Consider the following 24,914-nt stretch of genomic DNA (forward strand, 5'->3'; position numbering starts at 1 on the left):
TGTATCAAATGTTGTCTTCACGGCGAAATTGTACGGAGGTGAATTTAAAGTTGACAACCCATGTGAAAAAGGGGTAAACTTCATTAGCGGGATGGACCCTCCACCGTCGATTGAAAATGTTATGCAAGCAACAAATGCCTTGTACCATGATCCAGATGTGTCACGGAAGGAGGCAGCGTCCAAATGGCTGCAAGAATTCCAGCAATCGGTTTGTATCGCTTCCAATCGAGCCCTCTATCCGCCCTTGTTTTCGAAGTATCCACACATGAAACATATGTTAGGCTAGCGTTAAAAAGTGTAGGTTTAACTGCAGTATGGTACTGGCCTAAACTAAAGCCTAAGCTTTGCCGTGGCCATGCAAGGGTTTACTCTAGGAGTAGGACTACTTTCAGTTGACACTGTCGACACAGCCCTACGACTCGGCAAACAATATAACAGTGCAAATGGAAACGGAGGATATTAAACAGAAGAGAAGAGGTACAAACTACTGTAGTGTACTGTATTGGCCTAGGCCTATTTAGCACTGGTCATACATTTTTACGTAGGCCTAGGCTAGAGGCCTAATGTATGTAAAGCCAAAGGCTATACCTGACACTGAAGTATTGCAGTGGAATTGCCGTCAACTATAAAGAGTTCAACCCCCTATCATTATATTGGAAACACAATATTTTTGTTTAAATTAGAGGCTAGACAAATCCAATGTCAATCTGCTGGTTGCCTCCTAATTCCAACAGTCAGTTACCAGACCTAACGTTTGAAAAGCCTACCAGCTTAGCAACACTCTCATTGGGAGAATACTGTGTAACATGACAATGTGTATAAATTAGAAATGATTGCTGATTGTAGCTTTTTTAGCCAAAACTTTCTTCGCTCATTTCTTGATTATATATATTTAACAATCCAAAACTTGTAATGTTTGTTTTGGTTGATTGATTCAGGTGTACGCATGGCAGATCTCGGATCAGCTGCTTCAAATGAAACAAAACCTGGAATCTTGTTACATTGCAGCCCAGACCATGAGGACTAAGGTAAGTACAAAATTACGTTTAGGAATTTTAAAAAAATCCTTGACAAATCTTGTTGCTCATTGTTTCCTAGAAATGTTGTGATTTGCAGTGCATTGAAGTTTTCCCAACTCTTGAAAGGCATTGAAAACTCGCCCCAAACCGTGCGCGGCCATCTGTTAAAGTTAACTTTCTGTTGCTTGCAAGTGACATTTTGTTCGTGTCGCTACAAAATGCAGACAGTAATGAAACGTGATATCTTAATTGTTATCTTTACCTGCCCCTGAGATGTCCATCGCTGTATCCTTTGTATACTGTGCTGTGGGTATTGACCGCAGCTGTATGTACTGACTGTACACTAGTGTCTAATTACCGACCGTAGCAAGCTGTGTATGTATTTTCTGGGATCGGTGGTGGTGTTCACCACTTCTATTACACCTCATTCGAAACTAGGTCAAGTTACCGGCATTAGACGTTTCCAAGGATACCAATTATTGGTATATTAAACAGTTTTTTATTACAACCTTTGAGGAAAATTTCCTCACTGGGACATTCAGCCATCTTGTGTGTTCCTTAGCAATGTAGCAAAGCAATGTCTGAGAACAATTTGGAGAGTAAAGACCTCTAGGAAAGTACTTTTTGAAAACTTCTAGCAATTATTAGCGTGCTATAATTTGGGGCCTATACTGACTACCTTTAAAGTGAGTATTCCAGAGGTTTAGCTTCGAAACAGCCGAACATCTATAGCAACCAGTGCTTACACTCAGTTTTTTTTTATCTTGGACTGTAACATTTCTAAAAAATTTGTCGAGAGCCACCCTTTAACTTTCAACTTAGACAGTCATGACAATGACCATTTTTCTTATTTTCCCTCCCCCCCCCCCCCCCCGTTCAGATCCAGTACAGCTTCCACGAACTCCCGGCAGACTCCCACTCATCTCTCCGTGACTCGATCATCAGTCACATCGAAACCATGACGGATCCACAGTTTCAGATCACAAACACTCAACTCTGCCTCGCTCTAGCAGATCTAGCACTTCAAATGGTCACCTGGAAAAAGTCAGCAGAGTTCATCATCCAAAAGTGAGTACTTTTCTTGGCCTTAAACATTCTTTCCTTTTTGTTTTCCCTGTTACTCTGTCTAACAGTCAGTGTTACTATGTAGGGTTGCATTGAATTTCAAATCTGGCTGAATTCAAGAGTTACAGTAAAAGCTTTCAGTTTTATGCATGTGTGTTCATATACTTTTGATTTCTAGTAGGATGAAAACATTGACCTACAGATGTTCCCAATGTTTTTTTTTGTTTTTTTTTCTATTATATATATATATATATATATATTTTTTTTTTTTATATAATTCTAGAGGGTTTTTTTATTTATTTATTTTATATTTTTTATATATATTTTTTTTAAATATAATTGTAGATTCAGTAACAATGCAGCCAGTATACCATCTCTCCTGGAACATTGACCTACAGATGTTCCCAATGTTTTTTTTTTAGTTATATTTATTATTTTTTTATTATGGTATAATTTTAGATTCAGTAACAATGCAGCCAGTATACCAGCTCTCCTGGAAATCCTCACCGTTCTTCCGGAAGAGGTCCACAGCAAGCATCTCAGACTGGGTATGAACAGGAGAGAAGAATTCACACAGGAACTCCGCACTGCAGGGTCCACCATTATAGCTCTCTTGGTATTTTATTCGTTTATTTTGCATGTATCCATCGTTTTCATCCAGATAGTTATTAATGCAAAACTCAGAGGAATTGTTAGAAATGAGGCCAAGGGTTGTTTCAGTTCAAAAACAGAACCAAATCACAAATCTTTGGGATAGACAATGCCGACAAGGCTTCCATATATTTCGGAGTGTCCTAGTTGTTGGGAGCAGTGATATCTCAAAATGGGGGTAATTTCTGATACCGGTACAAGCAGACAACATAAATGGTATTCGCTCATGGCGTGTACCCTGTGATAGGTGTGGTACAAGTCACTTTTCTAAACATTAATTGGGCTACAGCATCACTGACAGTCTAGATTTTTAATTTTTAACGATGAGAGAATCTACAATACAGGACCGAAGACAAAACCTCAAATTTGAAGTTACAGACAAAGTGAAATGCATCCAGACCAGCTGAAATTATTGCCAGCCACAAAATTTTCATAATAATTGTAGGATGATTGATGCAGAATGGAACACGAAACTAATATTGATATGAAGAGCATGCAAACGAGATTATAAAATATATTTATGGTTATTAGTTTCAGTGAGAATATGCTGGTGGCAGCAGGATATTTCTTTCTTTCTCTTGAGGGGGAGGGGAGGGGGTGTAGTGGTAATATGAGGTGGCTCATATTTTTTTTGTGGAAAATTCACAGATTAATAAAGATGATCTTTGACCTGACATCATACTTTGATCTGTCATTCTATGTGATACATTTTTTTACCAGAGGCTTCACTAACCCCTTCACCTTGTTAAGGTTTAATATTTTGATCCTTTTTTCCTCCCCTGCTGCGGCAGACGGCTTGCACAGATAACTACGGCAACGACGAGAGATTAATTGGAAAGGTCTTCAAGTGCCTAGGCAGCTGGTTCTCTCTGGGGATAATGCCGAGTGATCCCATCGCACAGAGCAAACTAATACCACTGTTATTTCAGTGTCTGGTAAGCAGTTTTTTTTTTATCATATTATATCTTCAAATGCCTAGGCAGTTGGTTCTACCTTCGGCATCATGCCAAGTGAGCCCATCTCACAGAGCAAACTTATACCTAGCGCTGTTATTTCAGTGTCTGGTAAGCAGTTTTGTTTTTATGATTATTATTATTATTTATGGTCACAAAAGGGTTGTTCCACATTTTAGCATTTTGCATAACAAGAGCTCTGGTGGACCCAGTATCTGATTGAAATAGGCGAATTTTGATATGTGTCATGTAAGTATCATGGATTGATACTTTGCTCGTTTCTAACTGGCCCGTCATATCAACATGACTTTATTGTTAATAATTGAACGATGCAAGGTTAATATTCATCAGTTTTGTTGCAAGTTCGGTGTCCGCAGTCGAGATTGTGTACGTTACCACAACATCGTGAGAATTACTCTAATGGTCATCGAGGGATGTGCTCAGGAATATTTGAGTGCCGGGCAGATTGTGCGGTAGTGTGATCCACACCCTGGGAGAGGGATCTCATGGGTGGGGTACCCCTTCCCCACTGGACAAATTTTGAACATGAAGTATACTTAGGTGGTGCTATTTTTCCTATTCTGTGCCATATGTTCTCCCAAATTTTGGTTATGGTAAAATTTGTTAAATTGTCATTAAAAAAGTGCCGGGCGGAAATGTTTAAAATACTGTTTGTGCTGGGCGGCATTCAGAACTGCTGGGCACAGCCGCCTGGTGCCGCCCAATGTGCGCACATCACTGGTCATGAAAGTCCAAAAAGACTTGTAGAATCCTGACTAAGCGCAAGAAGGGCAACGTTCTGATAGGAGAATTATCAGTAATGTTAATAAGTATGATATCAGTCTAACTAAGTTGCAAGACGAAATTTAAAAGGTTGAACAGATGATGTTTCCCCAGGTGAAATTCTGAAATTATTCACACTTTATTATAGAGGGGGCAATTCCGCAATGGTAGCCATAAAATTTCTCTTCAGTTATTTTTCCAGATCCGTTTTTACCCTAATCTGCAAGACCGTTTCAGATATTGCTACCTCACCTGTATCCTGTTTTCTCTTCCTGCCATGAACATGTTTCAGTTTGAAGAACCGGTTTCATTATTTACTGGTCGTTTGATGCACAAACTTTCGTCTAGTGATTGCAATCGTTAAATCCCCTCTCTCTTTTCTGTTTCTAGAGTAAACACGATGCACCATCTATGCTACACGAAGCAGCTTCCGATTGCCTATGCGCTGCCCTCTATGGAATGGAGGTATGGTTTCTACACTCGCAAGTCATCAACACCCCTCATCAAAACTTTGCCCCTTATAAGAAGCTATGGAATTCTCAAAGCAGATGCTTTACTCGACAGTTAAAATTTTCTCTCGCCAAAAATCAAATTTGCTTCCAGAGAAAGCGTTTTGGTAGATAGTTGTGACAATGTGCATTGATTGTTCATTCAAATTGCCTCCAGTGGCAGCACAAATGCCCCACAGGTGAATCATTTCTGTAAAAATTATTAGAGACAATACTTATGCCAACCCACCCCCCACCCTCCCTATACCCCACTCTTTCACATTGCTTTACTATGTGGAATGTTTCCTTATTCAATTTTCTGTTTAGTGGAATACTTAGAGAAGCATTTTCTCCTTTGTTACTAGAAGTCTTTGTGAACAACTCAAACACCTCTCTTACATAAGTCATTTTGAGTGTAATGTGTGATTAACTATGTGGTTAGCCATGGTGTAACCTTCTAGGGTGTTGTTTGAGCATTGTGGTTAGCCATGGTGGAACCATGTTAGGGTGCTGTTTGAGCATTGTGGTTAGCCATGGTGTAATTATGTTAGGGTGCTGTTTGAGCATTGTGGTTAGCCATGGTGTAACCATGTTGGGGTGCTGTTTGAGCATTGTGCTTAGCCATGGTGTAACCATCTTAGAGTGCTGTTTGAGCATTGTGCTTAGCCATGGTGTAACCATCTTAGGGTGCTGTTTGAGCATTGTGGTGAGCCATGGTGTAACCATGTTAGGGTGCTGTTTGAGCATTGTGGTTAGCCATGGTGTAACCATGTTAGGGTGCTGTTTGAGCATTGTGGTAAGCCATGGTGTAACCATGTTGGGGTGCTGTTTGAGCATTGTGGTTAGCCATGGTGTAACCATGTTAGGGTGCTGTATGAGCATTGTGATTAGCCATGGTGTAACCATGTTAGGGTGCTATTTGAGCATTGTGGTTAGCCATGGTGTAACCATGTTAGGGTGCTGTTTGAGCATTGTGGTTAGCCATGGTGTAACCATGTTAGGGTGCTGTATGAGCATTGTGGTTAGACATGGTGTAATCATGTTAGGGTGCTGTTTGAGCATTGTGGTTAGCCATGGTGTAACCATGTTAGGGTGCTGTATGAGCATTGTGGTTAGACATGGTGTAACCATGTTAGGGTGCTGTATGAGCATTGTGGTTAGACATGGTGTAACCATGTTAGGGTGCTGTATGAGCATTGTGGTTAGCCATGGTGTAACCATGTTAGGGTGCTGTTTGAGCATTCTCTGATTTCTCTTGCAGGACGTCGAAGATCACATGTCACTGGCTACAACGTTATTTCATGGAATAATGGAGCTGCCACAGGCGTATCACATGACAGTCGCTGAGGATGATGTGGACAAGTAAGTTTTCATTTTCGACTGTTTTTGGGGGGTCATTTTAAGGACATTTTCTGACCTTTCCAAATATCGGACAATCTTGTACGTTTGCATCGGTTATCTTTGCTTTATCCCTTATTGTTTAACCGATTGGTAAGTTTCTTTCAAAGCAGTTTAGTGACCAGAACATATGAGAGATTCCCCAAGGCCTGTGGAGGAATAACTGTTGTAAATCACCCCAAATGGTGCGTACAAACAACTATGCTAGAATAAGAATACCAGAATGGACTCACACCACATGGTGCAACAAGTACCAGAATGGACTCACTCCACATGGAGCAACGAGTATCAGAATGGACTCACCACATGGTGCAACGAGTATCAGAATGGACTCACACCACATGGTACATTTGCAATTTTACATTGCGCTCTTATCATGATAACATGATCATTGCGCCTGAATCAACTTGGGCCCATGTATGGTCATGTAACAATGCCATGCCGTACTATTATTGGAGTTATATATTTTCTTTATTTTTTATATAATATTTTCAAATCCTGATCATTCTGACTGTATATGTCTTCCTTTTCAAGGTGTGTAAACTACTGTCGAATATTCACAGAATTAGCTGAGGCCTGTCTGGAGGCCATGGTCAGTACGCCTGGAGAGGTAAGCGACTCATCTCAAAGACTTTTATATAACAATAGATCGAAGCCAAAAAGCCATCCACGCTCTCCTTTGGGTCGCAAGCCATCATTTGTCAAAACGGCATTATTCAAAATGTCAAAGCTTGAAGTTTGTAGAAAAATTCGGGACAGAACTTGCTTTGCCCTTTCGATACGGCTGGTGCAATCTCAAACCTATCAGTTTATTCTCTCATGTGTCAAACCTTTGAAGTTTAAAGTTAATATGTTTTCAGTGGATAATGTGTATTGATGTCATGATATGTGGTTAACTGTCTGCTATCTTATAAACAGTGTACATGTATATGCAATAGTTGCAGGGTGATGTAAATACCATGCCATCTTAGGCTCAAAACTGATCGCCAAATTTGTGCAAATCATGTTAGTATATAAAGTCTGAATGTCTCTCTATTCCATGACGTTCTCAAATCTTTTTGCCATCTTTGTACCCTGTATGGACAGTTAGGAACTGTTCATGGACCCCAGAGATGGAGTATTGCTTGTGACTTCAGCCCCCCTCCCAAACTGTTGAGGCTGGTGTCAGCCTAAATGTCCAAGATGTAACTTTTAGACTTGTTCGGACTGCCTTAATGGCGAACATCGGTCTTAACAAATGTTGATGTGCCCCTTTTGCTGTCACATACTCCTTTCCTTTGTCACTAACTCCCTTTGCCCTCAAGGAACCCCACAAATTTTCATGAAGCCCCTTAGGGGTCTCCACGGATACCCAGTTTGAGACAGATGCCCATTCGATAAGGATGTTTCCTTTTCAATAATTTTTGTTTTGTGTGTGTTCTTCTCACAGAATTTAGGAGATCTACGTATTTTGGACGCACTGGTCGCCTGCATAAGCGGTCCGTACAGGGAGCTAGCCGACATCACTTTTAACTTTTGGTATCGGCTGTCGGAGGTCATCTATAAGAAGGACGTTAGAATCATCAACGAACACTTCAGGCCGTACGTCCAAAGACTGGTGCAAGCGCTGTGTGTTCACTGCCAAATGGAATCAGATCATGTGAGTCACTTTTGCGATCTGAAACGTGAAGACGGTTTCATATATTTGGGGGTTTTCCTTTGCAAAGAACAAAATTGGGTCCCTGTTTTCATTTGTGGACATTACCAAGCATGATAAGAGGGGTGGGGTGGGGATCAGGCAAGGCTACAGCCCTGGGACACCTGGGTATATCAGGCAGCCCAGAAAATATTGGGGGGGGGGGGAAATATGGGATAATGAACAGTTCATTCTCATTTTCATTATATACTTCTAAAGTAAAGTGAAAACTGAAAACAAAATGGGACCCAGTGACATAATTGTCCCTGGGTCTCTCAATGCCTAAGGTCATTACTATCGTGCTTGTGTTTTTTTAAGGGTTGGTACTTGTGCAATACAGTAAATCCTAAATTAAGAAGGAGCTGGAACCTCTCTGGATATGAAATACTCCAGATAAATGTATTGGTAGTTTGCAATCATAATCCCTCCCTCCCTAAAAGGTGGCGTAGGGAACTTCAGATCTTTTCTTTTCTTCGACTGCAGATAAAGGCCCCCTTACCCCTTCTCCTCCCACTTGAACATGCCATCTTTTAAAGAATGAAGTGCCTTACAATAAAAGTACATGTTTACCTAAAAAATTGGGAAAGTGAAACAGCAAATCCTGTTTACACAGCTTGAAAAGGATCCCTCCCATTAATTTGTACCCCCATTTCCACAAAATTTGGACAGAGAAATTCATTTCATATTCTATGTTTGCCTGCTTAATTATATTTTGTTTCTTCAATTCTTCTTTCTCTATTTCTTACGAATGACACACAGGAAGGTATCCCGGATGCCTCTGATGACTTTGGTGACTTCAGAGCAAGAGTGACCGAACTGATCAAGGATGTGGTCTTTATCGTGGGTTCTACTTCAAGTTTTAGCCAGGTGAGTTTTCCCTGCCATCAATAATTTGTCATGTTTGAATTCTTTGGCAACATTCGAATTAATGTCAAAGAGTCGAACCCTGAATTCTGACTTAAACGATAATAAAAAAAATTAAAAATTTATGACAGTCAGTTATTATATATTTTCATCTTTCTTATTTTTCTATAGATCTTTCAGAATATTACAAATCAACAGACCCCAGCCTGGGAGGTGACGGAGGCTTCATTATTCATAATGGCAGCGGTCTCTAGGAATGTTCTGCCGTAAGAAAGATAATCTCTGTTTTGTTCCATTCCAGTTTGTTTGCTCACTTTTCTTTCTTTCTCTCTTGCTTGGAAGGTGGAGGAGGGGAGGGGAGATTGGGTAATTTATCATTTCTTTAATATGTTGAAATATTTTATCAAGTTGTCCAAAATGTCATTAAACCAGTATGAAATCCATGAAGTTGTTTTCTATGACGTATTCGGACTCTATATAACTTCAAAACTGTATATACGTGAGAAATCTTCCAAGTATTTCAGTACGGAAAGACACATTTTCGGTAGAGAGTGGGCTCAAAATCAGGGGGTAAAAACAAAGTTCCTGGTTTATGAGTAGATTTAGTGTTGAGCAAAATGGCTAAAAAGAAGTAAAGAGGGACGTATTCAAGCATGTCAACGTTCTCACGCATACTTCTCTGAAAATAATTGTCTGTACAGTCGAAGGAGCACTAAATCCAAAGCAAATGTGGAAAGTGATGAGCTTTAAATGAGTACACAGCTTTAAATATGAGAACTCTTGTACTAGTTGGCACCTACAATAGATCTCGGAAATACTCCAAGCATGATTAAAAATCTGTTGGTGAAGGAGAACGGTCAAGCTTACCTATGGAAACACAGTCCCCATAGTTCATTCGAGCATTAATAATTTTTTACGTGATAGCATAAAGTACCCCAAGTACTGCCATTAGGAATCATTCTTGAGTGCACCTAATTAATTGACCAGCCACCAAATGATTATAAACACAAGTGCTATAATTGCCCGCACTTATTTCCTGCGTGAAGACAAATTTGGCTTGACCACTGAAATAGTACACTGTCACTGTGTTTAATCATGAATTTGTGCAGCCAAGCATTCAGTATGGCTAGCATATACACCAACTCGGGTAGATGTTTTGGGCCAAAAAATGGGGATGCGGTATTTTGTTATAGGCAGGGAAGATCGCATTGGAGCTGATTGAAATCGGCACATTACAATTCTTTTCATGCTCTTTTGCAGAGACGAAAATATCGTTGTTCCCATGGTGATGCAGGCTATCATCAACACGCCGGAAACGTCACACGTGGCCGTACGCTACACCAGTTTGCGCATGGTAGGAGAGCTGTCCGAATGGCTGCACAAGCACCCTGATTATATCGGTGAGGTTCAAAACCCTGACTGAATTTCATTCCATTATGCGACAATTGTAAGGTCCACGGCTGCAGTGTCATCACTCAGTGCATTTTTTGACAAGTTACTCCCTTCTCTGTTGCGAATACACACTGCCGCAAACGGGCAATGGACATCGCTAAGAGAAACCATCAAGCCTGTATTTTTCATCGATAAACCTCTAATCAGCCATATAAATTGGGTCTAAGTGTTTTTGTTTCTTGTGTTTTTTTTCCGAAAGATCCTGCGTTAAACCTTTTAACGGCTGGACTGAAACATCAGGATTTGGCATCAGTATCGGCTACTTCCATCCAGAAGATTTGTGAAGAATGCAGAGACCTCATGCATAATCATTTTGAGGGCCTCATGAATATTACAAGAGCCGTAGACGGATTCAAGTTATCTTCAGAGGCAGCCGTCGGCTTGGTGCAAGGTAAAGATGTGGGGCCTCCCATCCTCATCTCCCCTCCCCCACCACCACCCCACCCCTTTCTAAACATGTATTTACTTGTGGCCCTCTAATAGCTCTGTATATGTCTCTCACTTCATTAATCATTTAGCTCATTTGGGGGGATTTTGTTTACCCAATTGGAAGGCCACTTCTGATGGGGAACCACGGATTGCATGTGGGTGAAGAACCCACCTTATTTTAAGCTATACAGATCAAAAACCCACAAATATCAGTGTTTTGTTATGCATGGAGAGAGAAGTCGAGCTACAATATGAAATCAGCTCCCATAAGCCAGGTCTTTAGTAGTACTTAGACAGCATTTGGAGCGATTGCTGTTTTTGTCTGTCTAAAACTAAAACTGCTCCTTCAATGTCTTTTTGACATATATAGATGGGTGAACAGCCTATATGTCTGAAATTTTTTGAAATGATTAATCATACATTTATCATATCCTTTAATGAGGACATGTAATAGATTTGTTTGTTTTTTTACCCCTTGTGTACTTGTTTCTTGTTTAGGTGCTGCTTTGGTTTTATCAAGGCTTCCAGCAGAGAAAATCCCAGAAGGGTTGAAAGAACTGTCAGCTTGCCAAATAACTCCTTTGTCACAGGTGAGAAACCAATTACAATGGAAGTACAGTATGCTCTACCCTGACTGTGGTTAGTTTTTTTCTTTTCTACAGCACTCTGCTGTATGTGTGTATGTAAGCAGCAATCTGTGTGGGTAATTTTAATGTGTCGAGCACTCTGTTATATATATGTGTGTTCGTATGTGTACAGCACTCTATTGTATGTATGGGTGTGTTCGTTTGTATAAAGCACTCTGTTGTGTGTATGCATTTGTTTGTATGTGTACAGCACTCTGTTGTGTGTATGCATTTGTTTGTATGTGTACAGCACTCTGTTGTATGTATGCATTTGTTTGTATGTGTACAGCACTCTGTTGTATGTATGCATTTGTTTGTATGTGTACAGCACTCTGTTGTATGGTTGTTTGTTCGTATGTGTACAGTACTCTGTTGTATGTATTTGTGTGCATGTATACAGCACTCTGTTATATGTATTTGTTTTGTTTGTATGCATACAGCACTCTGTTGTATGGTTGTGTTTGTTCGTATGTGTACAGTACTCTGTTGTATGTATTTGTGTGTATGTATACAGCACTCTGTTATATGTATTTGTTTTGTTTGTATGCATACAGCACTCTGTTGTATGGTTGTGTTTGTTCGTATGTGTACAGCACTCTGTTGTAAGTATTTGTGTGTATGTATACAGCACTCTGTTATATGTATTTGTTTTGTTTGTATGCATACAGCACTCTGTTGTATGGTTGTGTTTGTTCGTATGTGTACAGTACTCTGTTGTATGTATTTGTGTGTATGTAAACAGCACTCTGTTATATATATTCATGTATTTGAATGTATAGATCACTCTGTTATATATGTATTTGTGTGTTTGAATGTATAGAGCACTCTGTTATATGTATTTGAGTGTTTTAACCAGAGAAAAGAAAGCCTCTAATATTCTCTTGTGAGCAAAAAGGGGAAAAAATTGGCAATGTACTTGTATAACAGCGAGGGTCAGTTACATGACTGCGTATGGGTTTTTGGAAGAGTTATAGGGACAAAAGTTTGCCGTTTTTTATTCATTTGAGGTCTTTCTTTGCTCCGATATAGATTCTGAAACAAGACGGGATTGAGGACAAAGAGAATAAGAAAACGTCAGATCCAACGGTTTGGCTGGATAGACTTGCTGCAATATTTAGGTAAGTATTTTCAGTTGTAAAATATAATATTTATGTTTAAGTTTTGTGCCAAATATGGTTTCAGTAGTTATAGCAGTGATGTCAATTTTTTTTTTGTGGCTAAAATGTGCAAAATAAAGCAGCTGAGTAGTCATTTGTGAAAGTAGGAAAGAAGGGTGAAATAAGAAGTGAGATAATCCTGTTGCTGAACGTAGCAATGTGTACTTCAGGCATGGGCCCTTTTTCTGCGAATTGGCGGAATTTCCGTGATTTCTTTTCTACCTCGGGAACAAAAACTATTATCCTAACACACTGTAGCATATGCAAACTGGAGCCTATACCGCAATTTTTGCAAAGTTTCATGATTTTTTTGAATCCAGGCTCATCCCTGGAACTTTGAACAATGTCATATATAAGCCAAAGATGATGATTTAGGTCTGTGTCTCCCTTTCAGACGTGAAGGTCATAGGTCAATACGGGGCAAGCATTGATATGGCTTTTAACGACATGGATCTTATACCCTCCATGGTTTGTTGCTGATGGAAGCCCATAGCCATCTTTCCCAAACTATTTCCCTGGGGTGCCCATGTCGTGATATCCTTGGGCCAGCCGTGACCCCCGTAAATTTCTTTACGGCCTAAAATCACCCGATATGTACTCCCCGGTGATGGACGATTTTAACTGCAAGTTGACTCCATCAGTAGATCACAATTAATGGCACATTGTCTGAAAGTTTAATTTTAATAAAAAAAAATGGTTTCTCAAACGCACATTCATCAAACTTGGGGAAGCAAATCACTGTGTCACAGGAAGTTTATCGTCACACCCCCATCTGAAACATTGTTCTCGCATCATGTTCAGTATTTTCCCACACCCAGGATCCCGACAGACCGAGGCATATCTGGGCTTGCATCGTCTTATGTTCACCCCGCGTGGTTAGTTTAGTGGTATTTTAAACATGGAATACGATCGTATCAAAAGAGACGTGTATATTTATTTATTTTTTTCCCCGTCCCGTCAGGTACACCACTCTGTCGGTGTCGAACGGGCAACCGCACCCCTGCGCCGCCTTACTGCAGAGTATATGGCCTGTCCTATCTGATATTCTGACTAAGTACCAGACGGACATCCGAATCGTAGAAAGATGGTGCCGCTGTTTGAGGTTTGCCATCAGGACGATCAGCAAGAGCTCAAACTCTCTCTTATCGCCGCTCGTCCTTCAGGTGAGGTCCGCAGATGGAGGTTTTCGATTACCTTCTCGTTCCAGTAATTAGTCGACACTTCGATCGATAGGCTGTGCACCAATTTTGTAGATAAGCTAAAGGCTCTCTTTCGGTACTCATCACATGGTGACTTGTGTCTCAATGTCTGTCACTCACTAAAACTTGTATTTTTAGGAGAATTACTTCATGCTCCAGAAAACGTGCAATCATTTGATAAATTGGAGCTAATCTAGGGGAAATTTGTTTGATGGTCTTCAGAGATGAACAAGTTTCTGTTCGGACGACCAATATCAGCTTTGGTGGTGGTCCGATGTTTACATCAACTCCAGACTGAATTTGTAACTTAATACCCCCAAATAAGTAGATAAAGTAAAATAAGATAAGAAATTGGTTTAACCCTCCATCACTTCAGAGATACTGGAAATTAAACAAAAAGAGTGGCAGGCCGCATTTTACCCACCCCGATGGGGAGTTTTACTGACCCAAAGCTGGTGTTCGAGCCACCAAACCTACACATCAAACTACAGTACATGTATTGTCCATTCTTTGTTTGATTTTTCTTTAGTTTCATTTTTTTGGACAACTAAATTTGCAGTTTAGACAACAAAATCAAAGGTTGTCCCAAGGTGACAACCAGGAGAGGCCCTTAAAGTTTTGCCCCGTAATCATTCAAATTACATAATTATTGTGCTAAGTCTCCGATATGTCAATTAAATTAAACAACTGTCCTAAATGTGTTATAGGTTTAGGGTAATTATTTCATATCTGCTATAAATATAAATCTATACAGAATTTCTTGATGTCTTTAAGCATATATGCAGTAAGACTTTTTGAAACAAACTAAATGGCAAAAATAAACTTTGTACAAAAAGTGTAAATTCTGTGAGCCAGTCTTGGGGTTGAGGGGTAACTGTTGCATTGCTGGTACAAATAACTGGCTTGAAGAGTGACGAGTAAGCACGAACCGTGGAAATATTCATGACTCTTTTCGATTGTCGTCAACAGATGGTGAGTATCTACGAGAATCAGAAGCATTCCTGTTTTCTCTACCTTGGAAGTATACTAGTGGACGAGTACGGGAAGGACCCCACCTGTAAGACAGGTCTCCTAGAAATGTTGAAGGTAAAGCACCGTAATGGTCTTCTTTTCTTTTTTTTTTGCTTTTTCTTTTTTTATAGCGCTTTATACCAGCGATAGGTCTCAAAGCGCTTTACATACGTTATATTACCCCTGGTCAATGATAACCTGTCCCAGAGACAATCCCTCCAGTCGGCAGCAGTTATATACTGCGCTCAATGACAAGTTACCTCACAGGTACCCATTTAACCCATGGGTGGAGAGAGGCATGTGAGATAAAGCATCTTGCCCAAGGACACCACGTAATGAACTAGGCAGGAATCGAACCAGCAATCATTGGATCACGAGTCTGACGCCTTAGCCAATTGGCCACCACGGTCTCTCTCTTTTATTCTGAGAAACTTGCAAAGCCTTTAGGACCAAAATCCTCATCATAGGGATCGAAACGTCTGTTCCTCTAACTTTACCTACGTGGGCTCTTTGCAGTAGATAAGCAGATTTTGAAGAGAGTTTCTCTTCCCCTCTTTCCACAAAACTTTCCATGACAATGGTTTATGCCCCCAAGGTTGGTTATCCCGACATGACCAGTGGTGCCTGTAGGGTGTGGACATGGTACTTGTGAATTCTCAGGATGTTTGTCAAATTTCGTCTTTGGCATCTTCATTTTGGCTATCAGAGTGAAATGCTTGGCAGCTAGGGTTTTATATAAACCATTTGGGTGCTCCAAATTGGTGAGCTTTTTAACCTGTTTAACCCCAATACAGAAAATGGGCAAATCACAATAGAGAACATGGATTGTATTGTGCTTTGCAGAAACATTTGATCTTTCCACCTCTCATTGCTTCTCGTGCCACTCTGTGGGACTCGCAGACGGTTTTCAAGTCATTTCTCTTTTTCTCTAATGACCAAATATGGTAATCTCTAGGTTACGACAAATTCTATACAAAAGGAAATTAGTTACTGAAACCTTCAAGGATGTGATGAGCTGGATAAACCTGTTTTAATTTAAAAAGAAACCTGACCATGTGTGTCCTTGTTTTTGGTTTCTTTTCTCATTGCCATGGCATCGTTTTGAAGGTTTTTCATTGACCGGCTCAGATCCTGCTTTAAAAATTCATGTGGTTTGGATTCTTACAATCACTTTTAGAGAGGTCAGTTGATGGGAAAAGTTGGTCTTCAGTTGTTACTGGTATTTCTTTTTTCTCATGGAAGAACACTTAGAGTGACATGAGGATCAACTTCCCACACATTAGTTGATGTATTGATTCTTGGTGGTTATGTTCATAACCTCTACCGGCAGAAATATTGCAAAAAGCCTTATGTTTTTGGGCTACTGCCAAATGGCAAACTCCACTTGCAATAAGCCAGTAGATAAGCCTGAATTTCGAGGCCTATGTTGTCTTTATAGTGTATCAAAGGACTAAACAAGTCAGCCGAAGGGGATAGATGTGGGAAGTTGAAGTAAACTTTAGAAATGCTTCGATTTCCGGTGGATGCCTAAGGGTCGAAATCCACAGCTTTTTTTTTCAAAAAGATATCTTGAAATGTTGGAATACAATCTCTCTTCTTTTTTCTTTTTTTTGTCGTTCTCTCTACTTGCACAGGCTTTCATCACACCCACCTATAAAGTGTTGGAAGAAGATAACGGACTACGAAACCATCCAGACACAGTAGATGATTTCTTTAGGTTGTGCATTAGGTAAGAGCTGCGAGCATCTCAAGCATAGCCATCCAGACACAGTAGATGATTTCTTTAGGTTGTGCATTAGGTAAGAGCTGCGAGCATTTCAAGCATACCCATCCAGACACAGTAGATGATTTCTTTAGGTTGTGCATTAGGTAAGAGCTGCAAGCATTCCAAGCATACCCATCCAGACACAGTAGATGATTTCTCTAGATTGTGCTTTAGGTAAGAGCTGCGAGCATTTCAAGCATACCCATCCAGTCACAGTAGATGATTTCTTTAGGTTGTGCATTAGGTAAGAGCTGCAAGCATTCCAAGCATACCCATCCAGACACAGTAGATGATTTCTTAAGGGTTGTGCATTAGGTAAGAGCTGCGAGCATTTCAAGCATACCCATCCAGACACAGTAGATGATTTCTCTAGATTGTGCTTTAGGTAAGAGCTGCGAGCATTTCAAGCATACCCATCCAGTCACAGTAGATGATTTCTTTAGGTTGTGCATTAGGTAAGAGCTGCAAGCATTCCAAGCATACCCATCCAGACACAGTAGATGATTTCTTAAGGGTTGTGCATTAGGTAAGAGCTGCAAGCATTTCAAGCATACCCATCCAGACACAGTAGATGATTTCTTTAGGTTGTGCATTAGGTAAGAGCTGCGAGCATTTCAAGCATAATTCCATTTGTTGTTAATCATACTTGGATGAAACCTCTACACACCAGGGGTGGGCATTAAATGGGTTTTTTTTCCATCTTCTTTTGTCCTTAATTTTTTGGGGGGGGGGGGGGAGGAAGGGGAGAGCATGATCTGTTCACCTGTCGTATGGTAGATGATTAAACCAATCTGAAAACTACCGTTGGATTTCAAAACAACCAAAACTTGTCGTTGCGATGACAATTAATATACAAATATACTGAGTTTGGGCAAATTACAAGGTCTAGGTACTGAAAGTAAAGGTTTAAAAGCACAGATCCCTGTCTGTATCATCAAACGCATGAATATATTTTCGCATCCCTTTTCTGTGTGTGTCATAACTTGAGTGATGCTATCAACATAAAATATAAAACCCGTTGGAAAAAAATGAGTGCTGACTCTAGAGATGATTCAGTTTGGTTCTGATTTTACGTAGATTTTTGCAGAGATGTCCGTTGGAGTTCCTGCAGTGCGACATCTTCCCGTCCATCGTCCAGTGTGGGATGGCCGGATTAAAAGTGGACCATAGGGACGCCAACGGGTCCGTCGCCAAGTTCTTCATAGAATTTGTCAAGTGCGGCAACGAAAACTGGGTAAGCGAGGAGGAGTCTTTTGATGACGTTCTCAAATTTTTGCCGAGAAAGTTATTGTTTAGAACAGGATTCCTAGTAGTGATCTACAGGGTTTAACCCTGTGCTATACAAATTGAGGCTATCCCTGATCTCAGGGTTTAACCCAGTGCTATACAAACTGAGGCTATCCCTGATCTCAGGGTTTAACCCTGTGCTATGCAAACTGAGGCTATCCCTCATCTTAGTCGGTGGGCAATTCCTGCATTGCCATTTTCAGGTCTGGATTTATTGGTTCAAATCCTGTTCCCGTGAAATGTTAATTGTCGTTTTATTTTTTATTTATAATTTCCCAGTCATTATTCCACTGTTCATTTTACTCTCTTTAGACTTTATTTATATTTTCTACCTTTACTTAGTCATGTGTTCACCTGTAAGACTGAATGTTGGCTTACCCTGTCAAGTACAACTAGGTTCACATGTATGGCCCCACTTCTCAGATTTGTGGCTTCTCAAATTCAGATTAAATAGCTGCCACTGCTGTGATAGTAGTGGGTTCACCTCATGTATTCACCTCTCACATTCATACGTTCACCTGTTTGAAATCATTGGTTCACTTGTCCCTGTTTTATACAGTCACATCTTCAATTTATCATGGACTTGACAAGTCAGATTTAAATAGCTTCCACTGCTGTGATAGTAGTGGGTTCACCTCATAATGTATTCACCTCTCACATTCATTAGTTCGACCTGTTTGAGCCATCAGTTCACCTGCCAGATTTAATACAGTCATCTGTTCAACCCATCATGGGGTCCACAAGTCAGATTTTTAAAGTGTCAGTTTCCTTCTAGGCAATCTCTTCTTTTTCATGTTACCCTGAACTGTCATTGCAAAAGTTTCCATGAGTTCTCCTGTCAGTTTTTAATGAGTTACCTTGCTTGATTCAGTTTTAATGTTCAGTGCTGCCACCTCTCCCTCCCCTTTCCAATTTTTTAGTCAAAATGTCAGAAAATTGCCACCTCAGTCATGCTTACCTCAGATCAGATGCAACAGTCTTCTTCCTTTTTTTGTCCCCCGCACATTCAGGAATCCTCCGAGTTTGACAGTCGGAAAGCGTGCGTCCAGAGAATCTTGGAAGGCAACGGAGAGAAGATGGTGAAAGGAATATTAGACGCTTGCGTCTTCCACCTGCCAACTTACATGGTTCCAGACCACGGAGAGGTCCTCTTTGAACTCTTAAAATTCAGCCGAGAGGTAAGACCGTAACAGAACAGCAGGAGGGTAGAACATGGCAGTTTGACCGCGCTTGCACTGAATTTTGCATTTTATTATAATAAATAGGATTCTGCACTGTTGGAGTGACAATTTTAAAAAATAATGGCATTTTGAAAGGCACGTTGTATTCAATTACATTGAAACCATGCATATCCAGCACGTCCAGCCAAAGAATGAGAAAATAAGGTCCACAATCTTTCACGACCTGAGATCAGAGCGAAGTTCCTCGAGAAGTCTTGTGAAATCTTTGAAGAGAACCTCCAAAAAAAAAGAGAGACGTTTGCATCTTGTTAAAATGGAGACTTGGTTTTTCACTGGATTAGAGATGAATTCTGAGGTTTTGATAAACTTAACATAAATATGAGGAAGTTTTTGTTCATCTTCAAAAGATCAATCTGTCGTGCATAATACTTTATGTATTAAATATTGCTCTTGCACGATGATTACGAACCCCCTGGATCTTTGTTTTATTTAAACTTTGCATCACACTTTCAGTCCCTGCTGGCGTGGCTGGAAACGGCTCTCCGCGAGCTCCCAGTGTCGACAGGCGGAACGTTAGGCGCCACCGTAGAGCAGATGGCAGCGTTCCACAGCTCGGTGTCCACCGCACAACAGGACATCAACGTCACATACGCTCTGCGAGACTTCACCAGGCTCTTCAGGTAGCCGACGTCTCCCTCGCATGCTGACAGATTATGACGGGCGCCAAACTGACACAGGGTGGGTTTACTACGGAGGGAGGCCGCGAAGAGAGCCGCGAACGATCGAATGCGAGACTACATCCGACAAATGACCAAGGACAACCATCTGCATGAACAAGGTTTCAAGTAGGAATTGTTAAGTTTATAAATGTTTGATTCCCCATGCATGTTGGCTGGCACATCGGCCAATTTGGGTAACCACCCCCTTCCCCCCCCCCCCCCCTGGTTGAGATCCCCAAGTTTTCTCATGCAGCATTTATTTGCAGGGTGAGAATATTGAGCCCTTTTATGTAATCTGTTTCTGAGACTCAAAGAAATTGATGTGGTGTCAAAGCAACTGAGGATGGACCGAACTGACACACAGCAGGCACAGACTTGGCAAAAATCAATTATTTTGATCCGTGTGAAAGTGGTCGGTTCTATGACCCTCTTGCGATGATATACTGATCACCCTGTTTTGCCTTGCACTCTTGGAGGACATGGTGGGATGTTTAAGCCTACTTGCCACTTGACCATTGATTCAATTTTTGTTTTGAAGAAGAGAGCCTTAATAGTGACAATCAAATTGATTATATGACATTTTGTGAGCTGTTGGACCTAAGCAATAGACGACAAAGGTTTACTTTTAATGTACGTTTTAATTTTGGCAGGGCTGTGCACACTGACAAGTTTAATAAAAACAGAGTTTTTTGGTTGTATTTATTTACAAAACCCCACCACCCTCCTCTCCCCCACCTTAAAACTCAAACACCACCTTTACAAGTAGTTGGGTTCTGTGTTAATAACCATTTTACTCTCAACATCAGATTCATTGAAATAATTAGTGAAAATGCTCTGTGAACGATTTTGCGGACATCTACTTTCGACCTAATCCTGCAGTTTTAACTGTCAGTCTACCGAAGTAGACCTCTCGAGAACATTAAATATTTTCGACACAATCTGATTACACAAAGTAGAAAGGCGTGTGCATATTCAATGAAAAATTGTGGTTGATTCCATGTGAGGTATTTCTTTGAAAAGTATTGTAAAGTTCCTTAAATTTTGCTTTAACATTGTTAACAATCGCCAACATACATAACGGTTTCTCTATGGCAGTGTATTTGAGATAATGAGAGCAAACTAGTCCATCTGTTTTGACCTGGAATAGAAATGACAACCTGATAGTATGCGGTATTTTTAGTCTTTTTTGGTTTTAGTCCCCATTGCAAATTTAGAGAAATATGCACATTTTTTTGTGTATTACATCAATTTTTATTGACCGTCCTTCAAGAAACAGGAATCAAACATTTTTTGTTTTTAAATCATGGAGTAGACGCATTAGTAAGGAGACTAATTATTTTAAATTGTAGAAAGAATTTTGTAAAAGAAAATCATGGGTGATACCAAAAAAAAAGAAAAAACCCAGATAAGTGATATCATTTTACGTTTCACATATCTCATTTTTTAACCCGAAAAAAAGAATCCTGATTTTTTTTTTTTTCACTTTTATTGGTACCTGAAATAGATACAACTGCAATTTATCTCTCAACTGTGGCATAATAACATGAAAATATTGAATTGGCTAAAAAATTAGATATCTGAGGCCAAAAGTGATGTGGACCTTGAAATTTTTTTCACCAGTGTTTTGCTACGAAGGTACCTCTTGTCATCTCTCGAAACTTATACAAGGTACACCATGTTTTGTCATGAATATGTGATGTTGTTAGAAACATTTGAATTGGTTTGTTCTTTTTTTCTTTTTGTATGCAAATAGTTCTCTTAATTTGATCACTTTAGGATCAGCAATGTATGAAATGTTAGATGTGCATAATACAAAATGCCATCACTCAGTCGGTACAATAAGCAAATACCTTTTTTCCTGCCACTTTCACATCACACTTCAATCCTATGGTATTGACAGTATGAACAGTTTCAGAGCTTTATCTAAATAGGAACAGGATGTTCATACTGTCACTGTCCCATGTCAATGGCATGGGGGGGGGGGGGTGAGGGGAGGCCTGGGGTTGAGGGGAGGCCTGGGGGAGGCATCATATATCTCGAAGATCATGTTGATTTTCACAAACCTTTTGCGAAAAGGAGGGTGATACCGCCAGGGATAGCCAGTATGTATGTACTTAGATTTTACCGTCTCCTTTAGTATGTGTTACCTCAATGAGGCATATAGTTTAACCAAATTTAATGCTCCTTATAATGTGGGGAAATATTCGAATAGATTAGAACAACCATCAGGCAAAATAATTCTGGGAAACTTTGGACAAGTTTCATCTTGGCTGAAATACAGGAAACTTTGAACGAATTTTTTTTTTTTTTTTTTCGTCGGGGGATGAATGGATAGATGGATGGATGGACCTAACTCGGAAAAGGGTGAGAGGTGATATTGCGCAGGGTATGTTTGAAACCTTGTTGACTGGTTGGCTGTCAGAGGCAAGGCAAGCCCTACAAATGAGAATAAAAGTATTATTGGTTACATCGATTTACTTCTTTTGCAGATGTTACACGTTTTGTTTTGCATGGATTTTATGCTAATTATCATGAATACTCATTTTACGAGTAGATGGCTGATGTTCAATAGATACGTTTTATTTATGATTTTTTTTTTTAACTTGTGTGTGTGGAATGTGTAATAAGTCCTGCCCTTTACCCCCCATCCACCCACCCCCACCACCACCCCCCTATACATCGACTACTTTCTGGTGAGTTTATTGTTTTATTTTACTCATAAGAATTGTTTCTTCTCTTAATTTCACAATTTTTTAATGTATCATGACCTAAGTCAGTTCCATGTTGCTTTGCTGTAAACTTTGAAAACCACGTTTTTTGTAAATGAAAAATCATTGTAAGCTGCTTGATAAGAATGTACATGTGATATAAATTGAAGAGACGAAGTGGAGTAACAAAAATATCAAGTCTTGCCTTGGCTTTTCTTTTCTTCTATGTTTCACCTAAGGCATTACTGGAAGACCTCTTCTCTCCTCTCCCCCCCCCATCCCTGCTATGGGGAAGGGAACCTTGGAAATAATTTTTGTCAATCTATGAGGCAGGGAAATAGTTCCGTTTTCCCATTCCCAACACATACATGTTATTAGGCACCTACGGATAGACAACTGCCGTGCTATATACCGAGGAGAGCTCAGGAATTGATTTGGAGCAAGTATTCGATGCTTCCGTGATGTACCCCTATGTATACCCTTAGTATAACCCTTATACCAGGGTTTCACCAACTTTACCCTCCCCACCACGAACCCCCTTTGGATGTTACAGTTTTCCACGAACCCCCAACTTTTCGAGACACGATCTGAGTCATTATTATACAATAATACGTATAACGGTTCCTTCGTAAAAGATCCAAGTTCATAGTGTAATATTGTAGAGTTTGTCGATAGGTACGACTTAAGTACATTACTAAATTATATGATATATCAGATTTTAGTTCAACAAAAAGTACTCTAGTGTTTACTTTCAGAGACGTCTCACGAAGCCCCTGGGATGGACTCACGCACCCCTTAGGGGTTCATGCACCCAAGTTAGGGAACCCCTGCCTTATACCCTTAGTTATACCCTTCGTTGTACCTTAGCATACGGGGTGTATAGGCACTAATAACAAGTCACTCATGTCCTATGGGTCAGGGACATAGGCGTAGGAGGCGGGGGGTGGCTGCAGCCCCCAACCAACATTTTTTGTGAAAATTCGGGCAATATGCTGAGAATTTTTTCGGGCACCTACTGAAAGAAGAATAATTTTCAATGTGTTTTTCAAATTTTGTGGTGAAAATTTGGCAATATGCTGAGAATTTTTCGGGCACCTACTGAAAGAAGAATAATTTGCAATGTGTTTTTTAATTTTTTTGGTGAAAATTCGGGCAATATGCTGAGAATTTTTCGGGCACCTACTGAAAGTAGAATAATTTGCAAGGTGTTTTTCAATGGTTAAACTTATATTATTATTATCATTATTGTTGTAACGACTTCCCCAATAATTATAACCAATATGGAAGGGTAATAACACGGAAAATGATTGTACGTTATTGGCATGTGATGTAATAACCGATGAATGCCTGTATGATATGCACATTAACATGTTGAACGCGCGCGGAGCGCACGAAATATTTTGGTTATATTTTTCGGACAAGTCGTTACAGCCCCCCCCCCCCCCCCAAATCAAATTAGGCTCCTACGCCTTTGGTCAGGGATTGTCCTCTTTTGCCACAAAAAATACCCAATTATGACTATACAAGCTTCAAATTCTAAAGGCCATTTTTCTTCACCTATGGTCCGATTTTACCGAAAATCCTACACTTTAAATCGCGAGAAAATCGATGATTATCTACTGACGGTAAATTCTTTCAAATAACCTTTTCAATTTTGGGATTCGAATGTAATCGGGTTTTGACTTTTTTTTTCGTTTTTCTTTTTTTTTTTTACAATGGACCCAATCAAGTGAATACATGATCTTGTTTTCCACTGGCGATTACATTTCGCTTGTTTGTCTCCGAGTAAATCGAAAAATTGAAGGAATGATATATTCAAGAGAAGAAAAAGAAAGAAAAAACGGTAGACCTATTTAGTTCCGGTGAATTTGATAACAGTGGTGGAATTATTTACTAATTTGACAAGCTTGTGAAGTAGTTGTTTTGTCTTTTTCATAGTCCTTCGCCTGATCGAAGAATGAGTATTGTAAACTGGAAATGAGTTCGCCTGATGGAGATTACCTACAAAACGCATTAAAGCCTTTACACAAGCCTAATTGCAAAAATCTAGTAACTATAGAATTCCTACAAATTATCGAAGCAAAACCGTCGGCTCGGCGGCATAGCGAAATAAGACCCGACGGTGTCATAGTTTAACTAGGCCTACAGCACAAATTTGTAACAACTGATATTTTGCACAACGATGTCGTTAATACGGAAGTAGCAAAAGCCCGACCCCGGGGCGCGATTTTTTTTTTTCCAAACAGGTTTGCAATTACGGAGGTTCAGCCAATCAGATTGCTCGTGACGTCAGCATCAATAATGACCATCGCTTGTATGTTGGAAGACAAACACTGAATCAGAGGAGTGATAAGGTCGATATGGGTCTTAAACATGTCAAAACATGACTGAGTTCATTGACGTCACTAAAACATGGTGAACAGATTAATGTTTGTATTGATTGATTATTGATTGACCTGTGACACTTAGTTAAGTCTACTAACG

General features: G+C 40.0%; 1 protein-coding gene across 2 annotated transcripts; it reads left to right on the forward strand.

Moving 5' to 3' along the window:
• Positions 1–22,624, forward strand: LOC139965347 (transportin-3-like). Of its 2 annotated transcripts, XM_071967608.1 has the most exons (21): positions 1–208; positions 939–1,028; positions 1,900–2,087; positions 2,544–2,700; positions 3,527–3,670; positions 4,862–4,936; positions 6,221–6,321; positions 6,892–6,967; positions 7,787–7,996; positions 8,792–8,899; positions 9,068–9,162; positions 10,157–10,296; positions 10,548–10,739; positions 11,276–11,367; positions 12,433–12,521; positions 13,522–13,723; positions 14,729–14,845; positions 16,405–16,499; positions 17,613–17,769; positions 18,833–19,000; positions 19,517–22,624. In XM_071967608.1, exons 1-21 carry the CDS (start codon positions 92–94, stop codon positions 19,685–19,687), a joined length of 2,784 nt encoding a protein of 927 aa, XP_071823709.1. In that variant the 5' UTR covers positions 1–91; the 3' UTR covers positions 19,688–22,624. The 2 variants fall into 2 exon arrangements, with proteins under 2 accessions (XP_071823709.1, XP_071823720.1); XM_071967619.1 differs by lacking the exons at positions 1–208; positions 939–1,028; positions 1,900–2,087; positions 2,544–2,700; positions 3,527–3,670 and adding an exon at positions 3,783–3,799.
• Positions 22,625–24,914: the final 2,290 nt, after the last annotated feature.

This window comes from Apostichopus japonicus, chromosome 1, assembly GCF_037975245.1.
Source record: "Apostichopus japonicus isolate 1M-3 chromosome 1, ASM3797524v1, whole genome shotgun sequence".
In the NCBI taxonomy this organism is placed as follows: domain Eukaryota; kingdom Metazoa; phylum Echinodermata; class Holothuroidea; order Aspidochirotida; family Stichopodidae; genus Apostichopus; species Apostichopus japonicus.

Coding starts and splice junctions, on each gene's coding strand:
- LOC139965347 (XM_071967608.1), top strand. CDS start 92: ATGGACCCTCCACCGTCGATTGAAAATGTTATGCAAGCAACAAATGCC. Junction 8,900..9,067: donor CTACTTCAAGTTTTAGCCAG/GTGAGTTTTCCC, acceptor ATTTTTCTATAG/ATCTTTCAGAATATTACAAA. Junction 19,001..19,516: donor TCTTAAAATTCAGCCGAGAG/GTAAGACCGTAA, acceptor TCACACTTTCAG/TCCCTGCTGGCGTGGCTGGA.